The sequence below is a fragment of the Alosa pseudoharengus genome, unplaced genomic scaffold (genome assembly GCF_046254945.1).
Source record: "Alosa pseudoharengus isolate Yale_2024_CS ecotype anadromous, Long Island Sound unplaced genomic scaffold, YU_APseudo_1.1 YU_APseudo_1.1_scf_14, whole genome shotgun sequence".
Taxonomy (NCBI): Eukaryota; Metazoa; Chordata; class Actinopteri; order Clupeiformes; family Clupeidae; genus Alosa; species Alosa pseudoharengus.
The window spans coordinates 4,997,072-5,015,112 of record NW_027468609.1 but is presented as its reverse complement, the minus strand read 5'-3'; the positions used below and the strand labels follow the sequence as shown (position 1 = coordinate 5,015,112).

At 41.6% G+C, this 18,041-nt stretch overlaps 1 protein-coding gene across 1 annotated transcript; it reads left to right on the top strand.

The window, feature by feature from the left end:
- The first annotated feature begins 16,602 nt into the window (after window positions 1–16,602).
- LOC143122339 (liver-expressed antimicrobial peptide 2) lies at window positions 16,603–17,562 on the top strand. Its single transcript, XM_076283155.1, has 3 exons — window positions 16,603–16,668; window positions 17,007–17,143; window positions 17,526–17,562. Exons 1-3 carry the CDS (start codon window positions 16,603–16,605, stop codon window positions 17,560–17,562), a joined length of 240 nt encoding a protein of 79 aa, XP_076139270.1.
- Window positions 17,563–18,041: the final 479 nt, after the last annotated feature.

Sequence of the window (18,041 nt, the reverse complement as noted above, 5' to 3'; positions counted from 1 at the left end):
GGGTGTTCGTTGGAATAGAAGTAATTGTTGGCTTGCCCGATAATGTAGCTAGCTTACTCACCTTCGTTGCAGCTAGCACTGGTCATAAGTTAGCTACTACTGTCAACAAACGAAGTGACCCTGGACACCAAGGGTATTCGTTGGGAATAGCAGTGAAAAACCAAGCGAGGGAACCCTGGATACCAATAGGTACTCGCTGGCCGAATAGTGTACTTACCAGAGAAAAGTTCAGTCACTGCTACTGTATATCCACAAGCCGGTAACGTTAACGTCTCCAACCAGATCCTGGAAGCTGAGGGTAGGCTATCCGTCGGGAGACGCGAAGATTCCGAATCTGATTGTGTTGATAAACAACAGCTAATGGGGGAGCATGTACTACTCAACCCAAGTTCAAGTCAAAAACAGTTCTCAGCCAGGCGAGAATGAAAAAGAGAAAGATCATGACGAATCTGTAGGCTTATATATTGTAGCGTCATGATGTCACCAGATGACAACCAATCAATAAGTTCTCGTAGCCAATGCGCGAGCGCATGATCTCTTCCACTATGTTTTCATCGCCTTTCAAGGCTGTATACATTTAATTTCCAATCGAAGGACTACTAATCCCATCAGCTATTGCGAATAATGCATTTTCCAATGTTTGCCAACCTAATGATAGTTTAACACACTTATTTTTGAATGTAGGACAAGATGACTTACTCCACAGTTTTCCACTTCAAGGTAAGCAAAACAGTTTTCACTGGATGGCCACACATAGACCTGTGAAGTTCTATATGAGCATCAAGGCCGTAGCCATGATGTCAACATTGGGGGGGACCAAATCTGTGGTGCGGTGTGAATTTCAATAACAGAATTTTAATACATTTCCTGCCATGCAAAAATATTATTAAAATCACAAACAAGTCATTAGTTAAGTCAGTCAATTAGGATATACCAAACTTTTGACGGACATAGGCACGGATGGATTATGAAGCCCTGGGCATAGATGCAAAAAAACCCTCCTCTGTTAAGATAGGGGGGCCCGGGGGCATACTTCCCCGGAAGACTTTAAAAAAAAATGACCCTTTATATTATGACGACTTGTGAGTTTTGTGGAAATAGAAGAGAAGGGCGGAAGCAACTTCACACAGTCTTAGGCTTCAGGGCCCCCTGAGCTCTTGGGCCCCGTAGGTCCATTCAATAATTGATCCCTGGACATAGACCTGTGGTATGACTCCATTTGTCTCCAAAATGTATATTTTAAAAGAAAATACAAACTAGAGTATCTTTGATAACCTCTATATTACACTGAATGCTTACTCATTTGTTTGGACCTAGCCCAATCATATTTTGTATTTTGATTTTATTATTCTGGCGGCTAATCACACAATTTTAAGGTTGTTTGAAAGGGATGGGATTCAATATAGGCTACTAAGACAGGTCCCTCTTCTGTCTGACTCACCTCAAGTTACCCTATGCATTATAGGCTGGTTTCTGACAGAAATTACGTTTTGTGTTAAAATGTAGAAACACAGCCTTTATTTGGTGAATGGAGGTGGAAATTCCTTTCTTTGGTTAAGGTCCGCGATTTACATGAACTGTAGGCTATCACCGCCATTGTAAACGTTTTTTCAACTTTTGTGCCGTCGCCACATTTGAGTGCTACGTTTTGCCTACATGGATGCGCGATTGTGTGCGCATCTAAATGCAAGATGCAACAGCCATTTCTAAGAGGCTTATAAACCGGTTCATTTCTGACATTACTACTAGCATATGAATGCATTATTTATGTTGTAAGACATGTGAAAGAAATGAATGACACAGGCACGCACAAATTCAAATGAAAGGACACTACGTTTCACTTTCGCTATCATTGCGAGAAAATAGGCTACAATATGGAAAATGCTTCAAAGTTACCTTTGAGTCTGATCAGCTTCAAAAATGAATGGGGTTTCCTTAGACAGTGCTATACCTTTCCAACAAGTTTTGTGAGAATTGTACCGGTATCTTTTGCGATGTTATTGACAGCCCGCACCACAGTAGGGTGCAGAAAGCTTTTGATAGCGCACGCCTCAAACGATAAACGCAAAACCTCCAGGACAAACCACTCACAGTTTACTCTCTGAACCCATGAATAGGTCACTAATTTGTGTGTTATTTACGTTTGATTGCATTTCAGATGGCGGGACTTGTTGGTTTCCTGTAGTAGCCTATAGCGTTTTTTTCTTTATTTTTTTGTATGTCCAAATATTGGGGGGGGGGACATTTTGGTCACATCTGAATATTGTCTATGGTGACTACGGCCCTGATGAGCATATATAATCGCTTGATCATGCCATAGCTGATTTTAACCATAGATTGTATAAAATAGTTTTTAAGTCTACCTTGGATGGTTACGATTTTATGACTTGTAATCAGTTATCAAAGGAGAATGTGAATTAGATTGTTTCTTCCGGAACCTGAGTGGGCTGTGACTGTTAAGGTCTGGAACAGGCGGGTAGGCAGGGGCGTCACTAGACCTTATTCACTGGGGCACGTGCCTTAGCAAAAGTCTCCAGTGCCCCAGTAAAATTCTAGCGCTGCTCTCACTGGAAACGGCATTCATGAGCGCATCTTCGTGCCTGCTGACTCGAGACTGTCACTTACCAGCCAAGAAAAAAAAAAAAAAAAAAAAAGGGGGGGGGCCATAATAGCCAATCAGGAAATAGCACCTCTGTAGCTGGGTAAGATTGAACGCAACAACCAATTAAAATCGGTCACATGATTCTTCCGAGTGTTTCGTTGTACAGTGGAGTCCGCTGGAGCTCATCACATCGCTTTGAGCGCAGAGTAAGTCGTCCCCTGTTTTGATGTTACAACAAATTCACAACTTGTTTGACAGAAAATATGACAAGTTGATCGCTGTTAGAGAATGTTGCCCACATAATTAGCATCTGTTTTTCAATGCTTAGCGTCATTGTAGCCTAAATTTAGCAACAGTTTACCAGCTTGTGCTCTCTCCCTGACACACACACTCACACCATGCGTAGGCTGCATGCACACATGCGGACAATTAATAATGATTTACGTATACTGTAGAGAGAGTCACTGTAAAAGTAGTAAAAGTATACTGTTTGTGAAGCTGTCCTACTGTAAACATAGCCTTCTGATAAACTATTCAGAGATGGACATCAGAAAATTCTTCCTGAACAGAGGCAGAAGGAGAGGAACAGTGAGGAGAGATGAGGAGGACAAGGGAGGTATGATAATTGCCCACATTAACGGTAACATTAACATTTATGTTGGTAATAGCCAGTGCTGTGATTTGATCAATAGTTTAATGGCAAACTTAAATAAGTTTGCTGCATTTGCAAATGTAGCCTATAATAATCCACAGACTCTGTGTAGATTATAGGCTACATTTGGAAATTATCACCAAAAGTCAGTATGAAGGCTTTAGTAGGCTATTTAAGCTACAAAGAACTGCAGTATTGCCAAGATGACTATAGAAACCTTGCCTGGGAGGGAAGTATATCTCAATTTTGACTAAAAATAAGCTTTCCCTTGTGTTAGTAGGAAAACCTATTAAATTAATGCAGTGAGTATAGGCCTACTTATGCCTATGTGTTTGGATGTTGCTGGATAGTGACTCTTACAACAATTGAGGGAGAGAGTGCTGGTCCTACAATTTGACAGTGACAATAATGATTTTGAAGCTTGTAGCCTACCCGTAGGCTATCCATTTGTTTCATATTGCGCGCACATTTAATTATTTTATTTTTTTAATGTATTGGGAGTTGGGGGCCTGTGCCCCAGCAGAGCTCTAGGTCTAGAATCGCCCCTGCTCATTTCCAAGTTAGCAAGTGTGATATTTATCAGTGGAGACTGTTTTCAACACGTTTCATCCAGTCCTTCTAATTGCAGAGTTTGCAGGTGCTAGGCTAGCGCAAGGCATCGGTATGTGTTAGCCTGCCACTAAAAACAGTCTTACCCACTCCAAAGTACACCTCCACTGATAAATATCACACTGGGATGTACAAGAATTGGCTGCTTGATTGGGACATTTCGCTCAAGTTCTCTTCTCTGCCATGGACATCTTTGTAGGCTACTTCACTACATACGTTTACGTTTACTACATACGGTGTGATGGATCGCGTACAAACAAATAGGGTGTCGATATGTTTATACTTCTCGTCCAACCACAATCAAATTCTCTCTATCTGGATGGGGCAATTTACCTGGATAGGTTTTCTTTTTAATGATGACAAGCTGGAAAGAATGAAATAGAAGTAACGAGGCTATTTTTTAAATGTAAGGAGTAGAAGTAAAAAGTCGGCTCAAAATAATTACTCCGGTAAAGTATAGACACCCAAAATTTCTACTTAAGTAATGTAACAAAGTATTTGTACTCCGTTACTTGACACAGACACAGACACCATAATCTTTTGAAAACAGCTAGGGGTGGAGCTAAGTCCAAAAGGCATACGCGTGTAGCGGAACACACCTGCATGAGTCACAAAGGCTGTGAGGTTTCTGCTGATGGGGTGAAGCATAGACATAATATACATAGACGCCGCATTGGCTGGTGGAAACAAGAAATGCGGCCGCCATCTTGGACCGGTCATACTCCTCGTTGCGTTGCAGCAGAAAACACAAGATGACAGCACTGTGCAGCATGTTCCTGCTCAAATCGGCGGACCATACTCGGGGGATTAACTTTTCACAAGTAAGATTTAACATTACCGTACTATTGGTTGTATTTTGTATTTTCGAACAATGTGGCCTGTATCATAGCTACATGTATGACCTTTGCAGCAAAAAAAAAACGCGTGAAAATCTGTTCGGTATTCAGTGAGATATGATTAATTAAGTGCGCTGACAGCTCATTGCACCGGCCAAACAGATTACACTGAGTGGAGTGGATGACCGGTCCAAGATGGCGGCTCCAAATCTCGTCAGCACTAGTAGGGAGCAACGGTCGATGCGGCGGCTATGTATATTATGTCTATGGGGTGAAGGGGCACCTGGAGGTAGCCCTGTCGGAGGTCAAGTTTGGAGAACACTGTTGAGCCATGGAACTGAGCGGCAGACTGATGTAAAGTGATTCTGCTTACCACAGTTGCGGCACGTCTGCCCACGGGCTGGGCAGTTCTGTGCTTTTGAGGCGCGAGACAGAGATCCACAATTATCACAGGGCTGTGGCACGTGTGGGCGTGGTCGATGACATGTTGGCACCGCAGTAGCATGACTGCTGAAGAGTCGGCTTCAAGCATGTCGCTCTGGCTGGGCGGCAATGTCAGACCCAGATAGCAAAGGGGCGTTGAGGGGCGTTGAATCCACGTTTGTTTGAAGCGGCGGAGGTTGATTCAACGTGGATTCAACGCCCCTGTGCTATCAGGGGAGCGGGGAAAGAGAAATGGCTGGGCTGGCTGGTACTACTTGCTGTTTAGTTAGCGCTGATGCATACTGAGCTGCACTCTCTAGCTGTAATGCAATCGTAACTGCTCTGGACAGTAATAGATCATCAGGTTCGAGTAAAAGAGTCTCCCGTACTTTTGCATTGTTGGAATGTTCGATTTACTGGTCGCGGATCATCTCATCCTGCAGCGCACTGAACTTGCATGTGCTTGCCAGCCCCCGTAAGCTATCCACATATGTTGCACAGACTCACCAGGCAGTTGATGTCGTTGGCGGAATAAAAACCGACACAAGAGAGCACTCTGTGGGGCAGCAAAGTGTCCGGTCAGTAATCCCACAGCTCTGTCATAAGTGGTTACGGCGCCCGATTCAAGTGTCCCAAGCACATGCTGACCCTCGGCTCCCAATCAATGTAGCAGCAGCAGCGCCTTTTTGCGGGCTGCACTCACATCGGTGAGGCCCACTGCCAGCAGAAACGTTTCAAAGGCGTTTAAGCAGCCAAACAGCTCTGGTTCGAGCATAGTTGCTCCACAACGGAGCAATGCCCATGGAGGTATTATATATAACTGGAGAGTGTGATTAAGTCCCGCCCTCCATACAAACGAATGGCGGAGGCTAGGCTAGTAAATCCGGGCAATTCATAGTCAACGCCATATTGAACACTGGGGCTCGGATCCAGCGCCAGTCGACTCTGACCATGCGCCAAGTGCCAAAGCTGGAAATGACACATGGGCCAACGTCGATTTTTATTGGACATTCTGTAAAAAGAGAGGCGTCCTCCTATTCAGAGGGTGGCGATAATGCACATACCTTGCTTGCCATGTAACAAGAAGAAGAAAAAGTTGCTCGGGAACGCGCGCATGGAGTCCAAGTGGAGTCGCCCGTTTGGCTGAAGCCGCCGGATAGGTATCCGCCCACCAAAATGAGCTCGTGCCCAACATGGACTATGTTGCATGGAGCTGGTTCCAAATGCTCCATGCGGCACCATACTTGAAAATGGTGTATGCTAACATGCCGAAGGATACTGTGATCTCCGGTACGTGAAGGTGGCACACTTTGATTTTTGCTACCCCAGAACTAACTTAATGGCAAGTTACATCGCAAGTTAGCTCTGAGGTAGCAAAAATCAAAGTGTGCCGCCTTCACGTACCGAAGATCTCAGTAGCCACTCGAAGGCAAACGAAAAAAGGAAGTTTGGGAAAAGTTTAACAGGGATCCCAGACGAGGAAGGCAAGCTTACTTCTCAGATCTCATCATTAAAAATCTAAATAACCCCAGGGTACTCTTTTCCACTATTGACAGTCTCATAAATCCAGCTCCCAAACCTCATACTATCACCTCCTTAAAATGTGAGGAGCTCGCTGCCTTCTTCAGGGATAAGATCCTTAATATTAGGCTGAATCTTAACCGTACCACACTGAATGACATTGAGCCCCAGTCTCTGGTCACTGTCCCTGGACCCAGAGCCACTATGTCTGAGTTTGCCATGATTGACAAAGACATGCTCAGGAAAGTTGTTATGCAATTGAAACCTTCTACATGCCTGCTTGATTCCATACCCACCAACTTTTTAAAGACAGTTTTCAGCTGTTTTGAAGATGATGTGCTCTGGGTAGTGAACTGCTCTCTCAGCACTGGCGAGTTCCCTCAGTCGTTGAAAACCGCAATTGTAAAACATCTCCTAAAAAAGAGCACCCTGGATCCACAAATTCTAAATAACTACCGTCCCATCTCAAACCTCCCTTTTCTTGGTAAAATCCTTGAGAAAGTTGTCTATGAACAGCTATATGACCACTTAAACTTGAACAGCATTTTTGAGAAGCTACAGTCTGGTTTCCGCCCCCACCATAGCACAGAGACAGCCCTACTTAAGGTAGTCAATGATATTAGATTGAACATGGACAACCTTCCCTCCATTCTTGTACTCCTTGATCTGAGCGCTGCCTTTGATTCGGTAGACCATGCCATGTCTCCCTTAGTGACCACTCCTCTGCCACCACTCCCATCACATGCGGTGTCCCTCAAGGGTCCATTCTCGGGCCAGTTCTATTTAGTCTGTACATGCTCCCACTGGGAAACATTATCAGGAGACATGGGATTGACTTCCATAGCTATGCTGACGACACCCAGCTTTACCTCTCTGTCTCCCCCAACGACACCAGCCCTATTGCCAATCTCATTCAGTGTATTGAACGAATGAATACTTGGATGTCTAATAACTTTCTACAACTGAACAAAGACAAGACAGAAGTTTTAGTCATTGGCCCTAAGCCTCAGAGGGAACTTATCAGTTTAAACAATTTAAACACCCTGGCACAGAACATCAAACCCCTTGCCAAAAATCTTGGTGTGCTCCTTGACCCAGATCTGAACTTTGAGTCACATATAAATCATGTCACCAGTTGTGCTTTCTACCATCTCAGAAATATTTCCAAAGTGCGGCCTCTGCTCACCCAGGCTGACACAGAAAAGCTGGTACATGCTTTTATTACTAGCAGGCTTGATTATTGTAACGCCCTCTTCACTGGCCTATCAAAAAATAAAATTAACAAGCTGCAGTTAATTCAGAATGCAGCAGCACGTGTGCTGACCAAGACCAAAAAGAGAGCTCATATTACCCCTATCCTAAAATCCCTTCACTGGCTCCCTGTCAGTTTTAGAATTGATTTTAAGGTTTTACTTTTGGTTTTTAAAGCCCTAAATGGACTTGCGCCTGTCTATCTATCTGATTTGCTTTCACCGTACCTTCCATCATGGCCACTCAGATCCTCAGACTCCAGCCTCCTAGTTATTCCCAGGGTGAGGACCAAGACACATGGGGAGGCAGCCTTCGCTCACTATGGTCCTTCCCTGTGGAACAGCCTGCCACTTGCGCTAAGGATGGTCCAATCAGTTGAACTTTTTAAGAAACATCTTAAGACATACAGTACCTTTTTAGCCTTGCCTTCTCTTAAATCCCTGACCGTTCTGGAATTGTAGGTCTTGATGTGTCTGTTCTGTATGCATATGCATGTGTGAAGATAGTTTACTTCATTGAACTCACTGTTCCTTGGGAAGACAGAGTGGAAGTGGCCAATGAGCTGAAGAGAGCTAAATATACTGAAATAGCAGAGGAGGCAGCTAAGTGAGGTTGGAGTGCACGATTAAGGCCTATTGAAATCGGTGCACGTGGGTTTGTGGCCATTTGTGTTGTGTTTGTGATGGACTGTGCCTAGGTTGATGGTACTTGGCTAAGGTTCTTTATGGTTTATGGTTCAGTCCGCATCAACGGGACGGACCGACCTAGCCAACTTAGACCATGCCTAGGTTGGTTAAGGGTATTTGGATGCTTGTTGTGGTAATATGGGACAGCATGGGGCGTAAGCTAACTGCTAACTGCTGGCTAATTTGTTTTGTGTTTGGGATGGGGCCTAAGCTAATGGGCTAAGCTAACTGGCTAATTTGTTTTGTGTTTGTGATGGGCTGTGCCTAGGGTGATGGTTGGTTGGCCAAAGTTTTTATGGTTATGGTTCAGTCCACATCAACGGGACGGACCAACCTAGCCAACCTTGACCATGCCTGGGCTGGTTAAGAGTATTTTGGGTATTGGATATTTCAATGTGGTAATATGGTGGCAGCATGGAGGGGAGTGTCTCCAGGACGCTGGTTTCACTGTTAAAGGACAATTCCGGCGCAAAATGAACCTAGGGGTTAATAACACATGTGTACCGAGTTCGACCGTTCGCTGGGATTCGTTTTCATGCTAGTCGAATGTGACCAGTTTTATTGCAAACCGCTTATTAGCGTTTAACGCTAGCCTTCGGGGCACACGTACAGTAGAAAGAAATAGCTATTTCTATACCACTAACAAGGCTCAAAATAGCACCACACTTACACAGTAGCATAATGAGGGTCTCTACATCCGGTCCTTCTGGATCGCCGCCGCCTGTGTGGTATTGACTACAGGTAGCTTTTAGCTCTCTCTCTCATAGCCCTTTCACGGAGCTCCCGCAGCTCTTCGTTGGTATATTCCGACTCGAAAAGATAAGGACGTCCAATAAGGGTTCATCCTCGATGTCTTCAAATTCGTTCAAATAACCTGCCATCTCTTATGTCTCCTGTTGCGTTCAGTGCTTCTCTTTTGCACAGTCCTTCTGCAACAACTTTTCACCCGAGATTCACTTCACATCCCAGAGTTGTTTAACCAAGGCGCCTGCCTGTATGTGAACCAGACGTCAACGGTAATGTGTTTCTTTTTAATAAACTGCCTGTACACTTACAAAGTTCTCAATGCTTCGGTTTACATGTAGAGACCCTCATTATGCTACTGTGCAAGTGTGGTGCTATTTTGAGCCTTGTTAGTGGTATAGAAATAGCGATTTCTTTCTACTGTACGTGTGCCCCGAAGGCTAGCGTTAAACGCTAATAAGCGGTTTGCAATAAAACTGGTCACATTCGACTAACAAATCCCAGCGAACGGTCGAACTCGTTACACATGTGTTATTAACCCCTAGGTTCATTTTGCGCCGGAATTGTCCTTTAAGCCTTCATGAGGTGTCGTGGGCCTAACTTAACGAAACATCGTGAATGAGGGTGCCCACTTGATAACCCCAATGACATGCCGCATACTATATAGGCTACTGCTGTTGGATAGGCCATTTGTATTGTGCTTGTGACCATTTGTTGGCGGATTTGTGGGTAGTGTGCTTTTTAAAGTTAAACTTGAGCAGGGGCTTCTGAATGTGTTTTTACCTTGGATTTTGGCACAAGGGATTTTAACATCTAATCCTGTGTATTAATGTAATGTGTATACATCTCTTCATATTTTATGACTTTTGCACATTGATTTTTATTTTTATTTTTACACTTATTTTATTGCTTTTATAATTCTTTTTGTTTTATCTTATTTCTAAGTGCTGTTGTTAAGCACCTTGTATTGCTGTTTGCATGAAAGGCGCTTTATAAATAAAACTGAATTGAAATTGAATGGAATATTTTTGTGTTATATTTTTTTGTCGCTGTGTTTAATTTTTGTCCTTGTTGTGTTGTGCTTTATGTTGCTGTATAATGTGGTGTGAATTGTGTGGTGGTGTCATAATGTTATGTAATTGTGGTGTGCTCTGTTTGTTGCTTTTTGTGTTCTTTGTCTGTATTTGCTGCTGTTTATGTGTGCATGGTTTCTGTTTGTTGTTGGTTCACTGTTTGTCTTTTGCAGGCCTAGATGAGGTTTCTCTATTTTTACTTGCCTTACTTGGCCAGGGACCATTTGAAAAAGAGACTAGTCTCAATATGACCCCCCCCCCCCCCGGTTAAATAAAGGAAAAATAAAAAATAAAATAAATCATGTCTGACCTCAACAATAATGACTCCCTGTATGCCTATACAGTTTTCTTGCATAAAATGATTCCGCAGATTTTGCATCAACAAGCCAACAAACACGGGTATGTGGCTATTCAAAATTAGATAAAAAGTAGCCTAGGACTATGCAATAAACAGACGCTTCAAATAGCCCAGACTACTTTGGACTCAAAACTCTGAATAAACAAACGACAATTTCGACTGCAAGGTCCCAAATTGAAGAGCAATAGGCTAATGGTCCCGTTTAACGACGTTTCAAAAGACCACACAGCTAGACAACAAGTGGCAGACAGGGGGCGACGGCACTCATGTTGCCTGTTTTTGAGTCACATCGTTGCAAATCTCATATGATGATGCACCTTTCTACAGAATGGTTTGTCTTCTGTATCGTTAAGCTATTCAACAGGCTAAACAATGCCTTACATCAAAGCTTTAGGCTTATGTTATTTCGATCAGAAAACAAGGGGCAGACAGAGCGTGATGTCGCCTAGGCCTACCAGAGAGTTGCAATATCGTTGCAAATTTCAAAAGAAGTTATTCAATTAAACCTCATCTACCTAGTTCAGTCATTCCAACTATATTAAACCTCATCTACCTAGCAAATAATTTAACCTTTTAAACTATCCACCTAGGTTCAGTCAATTCAACTATATTAAACCTCATCTACCTAGCAAATAATTTAACCATTTAAACTATCCACCTATTTAACTGTCCAGTCATTCCAACTATATAAAACCTCATCTACCTAGCAAATAATTTAACCTTTTAAACTATCCACCTATTTACAGTTTTTCTCAGTCGCTTTGGTGCTTTTCTCACATCACTATTAACATTTGCACAGCAGTTAGTGCATTTCTCAAAACAATTAGTGCAAACTGCAAAACCTAGTGGATAACCTGCAAAAGCATGCCACTTGCTCAAAATGGATAGTCCATTCCTCAAAAGCAAGTATTCATGTCAATGAAACTGTCAGTGTCATCAAAATGAGAAGTCTTGACACCATCGTTTATGAACAAGATAGTAAAATGGCTTTGTCATGTTTTCATTAAGACAGTTTATTCTGTCAGTTCCAATGCAAAAAAGGTCAGAACTCGGTGAACATGCTCAAGACAGCACTATACACTTGTACAGCAATTTGAAAACTACAGTAAAGTTACACATTGCTGTAGTTAGGAGAGTAAGTGAGTACAAGACACTGAATTCGTACATTTCATATTTTTACTGTATATGCTCTTTGCAATTCTACAGCATTGAGACAGAATTTGATAACTAGTTCACCAATTTTGTATGAAATGACTCAAGCAATGAAATGAAGACTATACGTTTTATTGGGAACGACTATTCAGCATCCATAAGTATAGTTCATTTTGACTGACATGACATAAGCAAATGATAATGTTATAAAACAGCAGAGAATTGTATGAAAGCAACTGATACATGTCCAAAAGCATTTGCAATTTGTTCAGAGGAAAGAGAAATTGCTACTATAATGTGCACAAATTACTAAATGTTGTGGAGGTTGAACTAATAGTTATGAGAATTTTCATTCTGATCTGAGAAAAGCACCAAAGTGACTGAGAAAAACTGTAACTGTTCAGTCATTCCAACTATATTAAACCTCATCTACCTAGTTCAGTCATTCCAACTATATTAAACCTCATCATGTTGGTTGCCAATTAGCACATCATCTGTTTTAACAATATATTTCACACCATATGTTTTGCATTTTCATGCACTAGTAATTCCCTGGAATTGCGTTTTCTAGTTTAATTTATATAGTATATTTAGTATTTAGTTTTGTTATTTTTCTTATCTCCTACTGTCTCTATTGTACAGTAGAGTTTGGTTATACTTATATTTACCATTTCTGCTGGTACATGGTGCATGTTGTGTGTGATGTCTGTATGCTACCGAGACCCTTTGAATTTCCCCTAGGGATCAATAAAGTATCTATCTATCTATCTATCTATCTATCTATCTATCTATTTATCTATCTATTAATGGATGAAGATGCAGCAGGTCCATCCCGGGAATGTGCCAATGACTTGATTTTACTTTCAATTCCTTTTACATTCTCCAAGGTATTAACATTAACATTTTTCATAACTCCATGTAGGACGTTTATGGGGTCTCAAACACCCGGCCCGCGGGCCAAATCCGGCCCGCGTCCGGCCTAATTCCGGCCCGCGACGTATGTCAAAATAATAACGTAATCCGGCCCTTGAGACTTTTTAATTGCGACAAACAACGATACTGATTAAAATAGACGATAGTTCCAAGTACGGTGACGCATCTCATTTGTACTCTGCTCCACTATGTGCTAGACATCCAGAGCTTCATTCAAACCCAAAATCGCTGCGCAAAGTTTTCAGGAAATACTTGTATTACACGCGAGAAACACAAAGATGTGCGTTTGTAATGATGCGGAAGCGATGCAGGCCATAGTGTTGCATAAATTGAAGCAGAAATTAAGCAGAAATAGGCCTACACCAAATGTTGAAAAACGTTTGAAGGAGAATATCCTTTTGGAGATTATGATCGATCGTCTATTGAATGGAGGTGCGTCTGCGTGTATACGATGGTGTCCACTAAGCACCATGCTCATTTCGACCCTCTGCCCAACATAGCTTGGGGGTTGCAGTGGTAATCGTGATGATAGTGTCCGTAATGGACGTGGTACAGACAGCAGGGCTAGTAGAAATAGGGCTCTAAACTACAAAGTCACCCGCAATATGATGCAAACTTCTGGGTACTCAGATTACCCGCGATAGGAACTGATTTGACCAGAATACTTTATTGTAGGCCTTGTGGTTTAGAAAACATATACATCTTAGGTGTTGGTATACATCTTAGGTGTTTTCCTGTTAATTTGTTATGTGGGTAATATGAAAAAAGGAAAGTAAACCTGCTCAAATATGTTCATCCAGTATTTACTGAAAGGTGCATAATTTGAGGTGCTTGCCATCCAGTGGCAAATTAGATGGGTAAATGTACCCCCTTCATAAACTTTTGTTTTACTCAAAGATTTTTACATTTACAGTAGGACTTTATCTCTGACCACTTTCAAGCCATGGTCTTTTGAAATTTTGATATGAAAATCCAATGGTGTTGCTTTCTTAACCCTGACGCCTATAGTTTGCCAGGTTTAAAAAAGTTATGAGAGAAAAATATTTTTATTTGGTGTGAAACACACACATACCTGTTTTTATGCTTTTCATTTGTTTTATAATTAGTATTGATATTTATTTTATCAATATTTTATTTATAAGCTAAGGTTGCTAGCACAGGTGTCTAAAACTAGATAAAAACACTTGCACTTTCTGTTTGCAGTTTTGTGTGGTACTTGAAAAAAAAGAACATTGCATTTTCAGAATTAGCCGGCCCTCCAATCAGATGACGTTGGCAGAAGTGGCCCCCAGCTCATTTGAGTTTGAGACCCCTGATGTACATAAATGTAAGCACTGTGGCAGTAGTAATGCAATATTTAGAAAATGTACTCTTGTACTCTTGATACTCAAGTACTTTTAAAAACAAGTACTTCAGTACTTTACTTAAGTAGACATCTGACTGTTGTACTTTTACTTGTACTTGAGTAAAATTTAGCCAGGGGTATCTGTACTTTTACTCAAGTAATAAAGCTGTGTACTCCGTCCACCTCTGGCTGGAGTTATATACAATCTAGTTAGACATTTATACTGCAGTATAGTTTTGAGTTTGTATTGATATATTGGGTCTGAGCACTGAGACATGCATCTGACCATTCCTCCTCTGTTAAATCCTCCTCTGTTAAATCCAAGTCTGTTTTCCATGCTTGTAATAAGTCTGTTTTCCAGGCTTGTAATAAGCGTTCAGATGACTCTTTAGACTTACAAACAGCTTATACAACAATGAAATCTGGCCCCTGGCATGTAAAAAAGCCAAAGTGTAGTCTTCCAGGGAAGATAGGGGAGGAGGTTTCATACTATTGCTCAGTTTGGAGAGGATGAAGCTCCTTAGATGCAACTATTTAAAAAAGTGCTTCGCAGGAATATTTTGACTTAAGCTCTTCAAATGAATAGAATGCAGCTGTTCAAAATCACTCCAGGACTGGTATGTCAATGCAGTACAAGTGTAATTATTAAAACTTGTTTTCTTGACTTGTTTTCTTGTGATCTTCTCTTTAATCACAGGTAAGTTATTCAGCAAAAAGAAATACAACTGTTTATGCTAAATGTAAGACTTTAATAGCTAAATATAATGTCCTCTCGCTCTTCCATAGTGAAGCCTACTGACATGCTCCACATTCCAAACACATCTGTGGTCTACACAGCACCCACAGTATCAGTTGGGAGTACCACTCGGAGCCTTGACCCTGGGGTTTCTCAACCTCCAGTCTTCTTTGAGTCCAAGTAAGCCATGGCCCCAGTACCGCACAGATAGCACAGTAAGATGACACAATACATAGTCTGCTAAGTGTCTGCTAAAAGTAATGTAATAATATGTCTGAGGCCACAGTTTTTCAACCTCAGAGGCTTGCCCACCAGCTTGGGTTCCTTTCTGATGAATTTCCACAAAGCATTTCTGCCTTTAATATACGAGAGGTTTTTGTCTTGTTGGGTAGTCATGCAATTCAAGAGATAGTGTACAAAGCACAGTATCAAGGAAAATCTCTAAATATATCTCTTAGAAGTACTTACTCATCCTCCCCCCTTAACTGCTCAACAAATGCAACATACTGATATCCAAAATATGCAACTCACATCTTTTATCTAAATTATTTCCGTATTGGGACTTCTTTGAAATTCCCCTTTCTTCTCAAAAAGAAGTAAACAATCTTGAACAAAATGCTAGTGTTTGGAAGAGAGGTCATTGAAAAACAGCACCCAGATATTCCCAGAGGTTTTCCCAACTGTAAATCCACAACAATATTTTAGTAATTCAATGTCCATCTGCAGTCTGTCATTGAAATGTCAAGGATGAATGAAATAGGCAATGCAGTTAGCATGCAAACCCATGTGGTAGCAGTGTGGAGGTACAAAAATGAAAGGACAACATGCAGATATAGAAAATGTATCAGTACTAGATTAAATACAGTGAGCGGAGGAGTCTCATTTATTTGTCCCAGGCAAGCTACTGTTACCACTCCTCAAAAACTAGAGATTAACAGCCGGCGAATATCACACAGTATTAGAGGTTGATTAGCACCCCCTACTGTAATTATATCTCAATGCAGATCTCTCACATACATTGCATATCTTCTGTCAAACTCAGACACTAAGGACATAGTAATTAGTAAATACATTAGGCTTGTTGATGGTAGGGTGTCATTAGGATAATGATATTTTGTTATTGTGCTGCCACTAAGGCATCATGTTGAGATCAGAAGTGGTGATAAAATTTATTTTACTTTTTTTTTACTTTCATTTTGCATCTCAGCTAAAAAAAACTAAGTAAAACAAAACTAGCTGTTTATGCTCACAGAACACAACATTAGCCTTACAGATGACAGATTTACAGATTAAGATTTATGAGCTGGTGACATATTTTATTATTTTCTCAAACAATACAATCATTATGGCCGCTCAACTCAAGTTTGCAAAGATTTTAAAACCTCTCCAGTGCAAATCTGTCACTTCACTCGATCATCTGGACTGTCGGCACGCCCTGGTCCTCTGGGCTGCCTCTGTAGGGCACAGAGATGTCAGGGCAAAAAGAGCAAGCGGGGACGTGGAATCACCCTGGCTACCCCACCCCACAGATGAGGCGGCCTTTGCTCACCTACACACCATGTGTTCAGTGCCCTCACAGAGCGCTTATCAGAAGATAATCGCCACTAATATAAAGACAGCTTGCCTTTCTCACTTTGTCATTGTGGTACACACGACATTGCTTCCCAGATCCTGCGCTAACATGAAGACCATCGATCAGAGGGTGATTGCCCTCTGTTTGGTCCTGACCCTGATCGCCGCTGTGCAGGTAACAATCAGCACTGCATTTCCAAAAGGCCATGAACCAAATCAACAGTGGAAGTTGTGGATGCCATTTGATTTTTCATAATATTCTTTTATGTTTTTTAGAATCTGAATGTTTTTGGGTCAGTTTGTATTTTTTGCACTCAAGTTTACAGCACTTGGTTGCAAGACTGCAATCACTAATAGTTGATTAGCAGCACTGTGTACAAGTGACTTGTAGGTTTTTGCTCTGCTTTGTTGCATGTGATGCTCTTCAGAGTAGCTTTCTGTTGGTGGTGAACTGTGCAAATGAAATATAAGGCTACATGTGAAACGTGTGTGTGCGGTGTGTGGCAGGTGAAGGCGGCTCCGGTGGCCGAGGACTGGGCAACGGGTATGATCCACCGAGCCAAGCGCTCGCTGCTCTGGCGCTGGAACATGCTCAAGCCCATGGGGGCCAGCTGCAGGGAGCACTCTGAGTGCGGGACAAAGTACTGCAGGTAAGAACTGCCCCCAGCGTCCAGACCACCATCTCTTCTGCCCCACAATCTTTCCCTCCTCCCCTTAGTGCCACTGCACTGCCTGGCGCCATTTACATGTACGTGTGCTAGACAAGAAATGATCTGCATTATTGTTATTCCGGGTAAAGGTTGTAAGATATGGCAGGCTATAAAGTGCATAATCAACTCCTGTTTGCGTCTTTTGCTGTTTCCTATATGTGTATGTTTAGTCAGCTTTCTTGACTTACAGTATGTTGAGTCAACATCCACTGACATTACTTGACATATACTGTAACAGATGTTACAGCTATTAATAGATTTCAAGTCTGAATGTCAATTTATATACTTTTTATCTTATCTTTTTTACTTTTTATCTTCGCAGGAAACACACCTGTACATTTCGCAGCTATTCCTCTTGAATATATGAATTTCACGACTACCTGGACAGATACATTTTTTGAACATTCAACCACATATCACACTGAGCTTTTAAAGTTTGCCAGTCATAATACCAGTGGAGCGGAGGACCTTTGTCATCTAAATGGACATCTAAGATAAGGACCATACCCCCTGTTTTCAGAATCTCCCATAAGCCATATTGACTGTTTTGAGAATATTAAAAGGGACAAAATGACAACAGTATTGCAAGAACCTTGTAAACACATGCAGTTGACTGAGACCAATGCAGTAAAAGCCAACCATGAGTTGGAAACAATTTGTTATGTATACTAAATAGTAAATTTTAGGCTACTATACCGCCTGGAAACATTTTAAAGTGAGAGCAGTCACATATTTGGAATATGAAACACAGTCTCTCTCTTGATGGTTTATGTCCTTATTAGAGACTTTAAAAGCATTTTTATGAGACACTGGTCACATCTAACTTCTATGAAGGAGT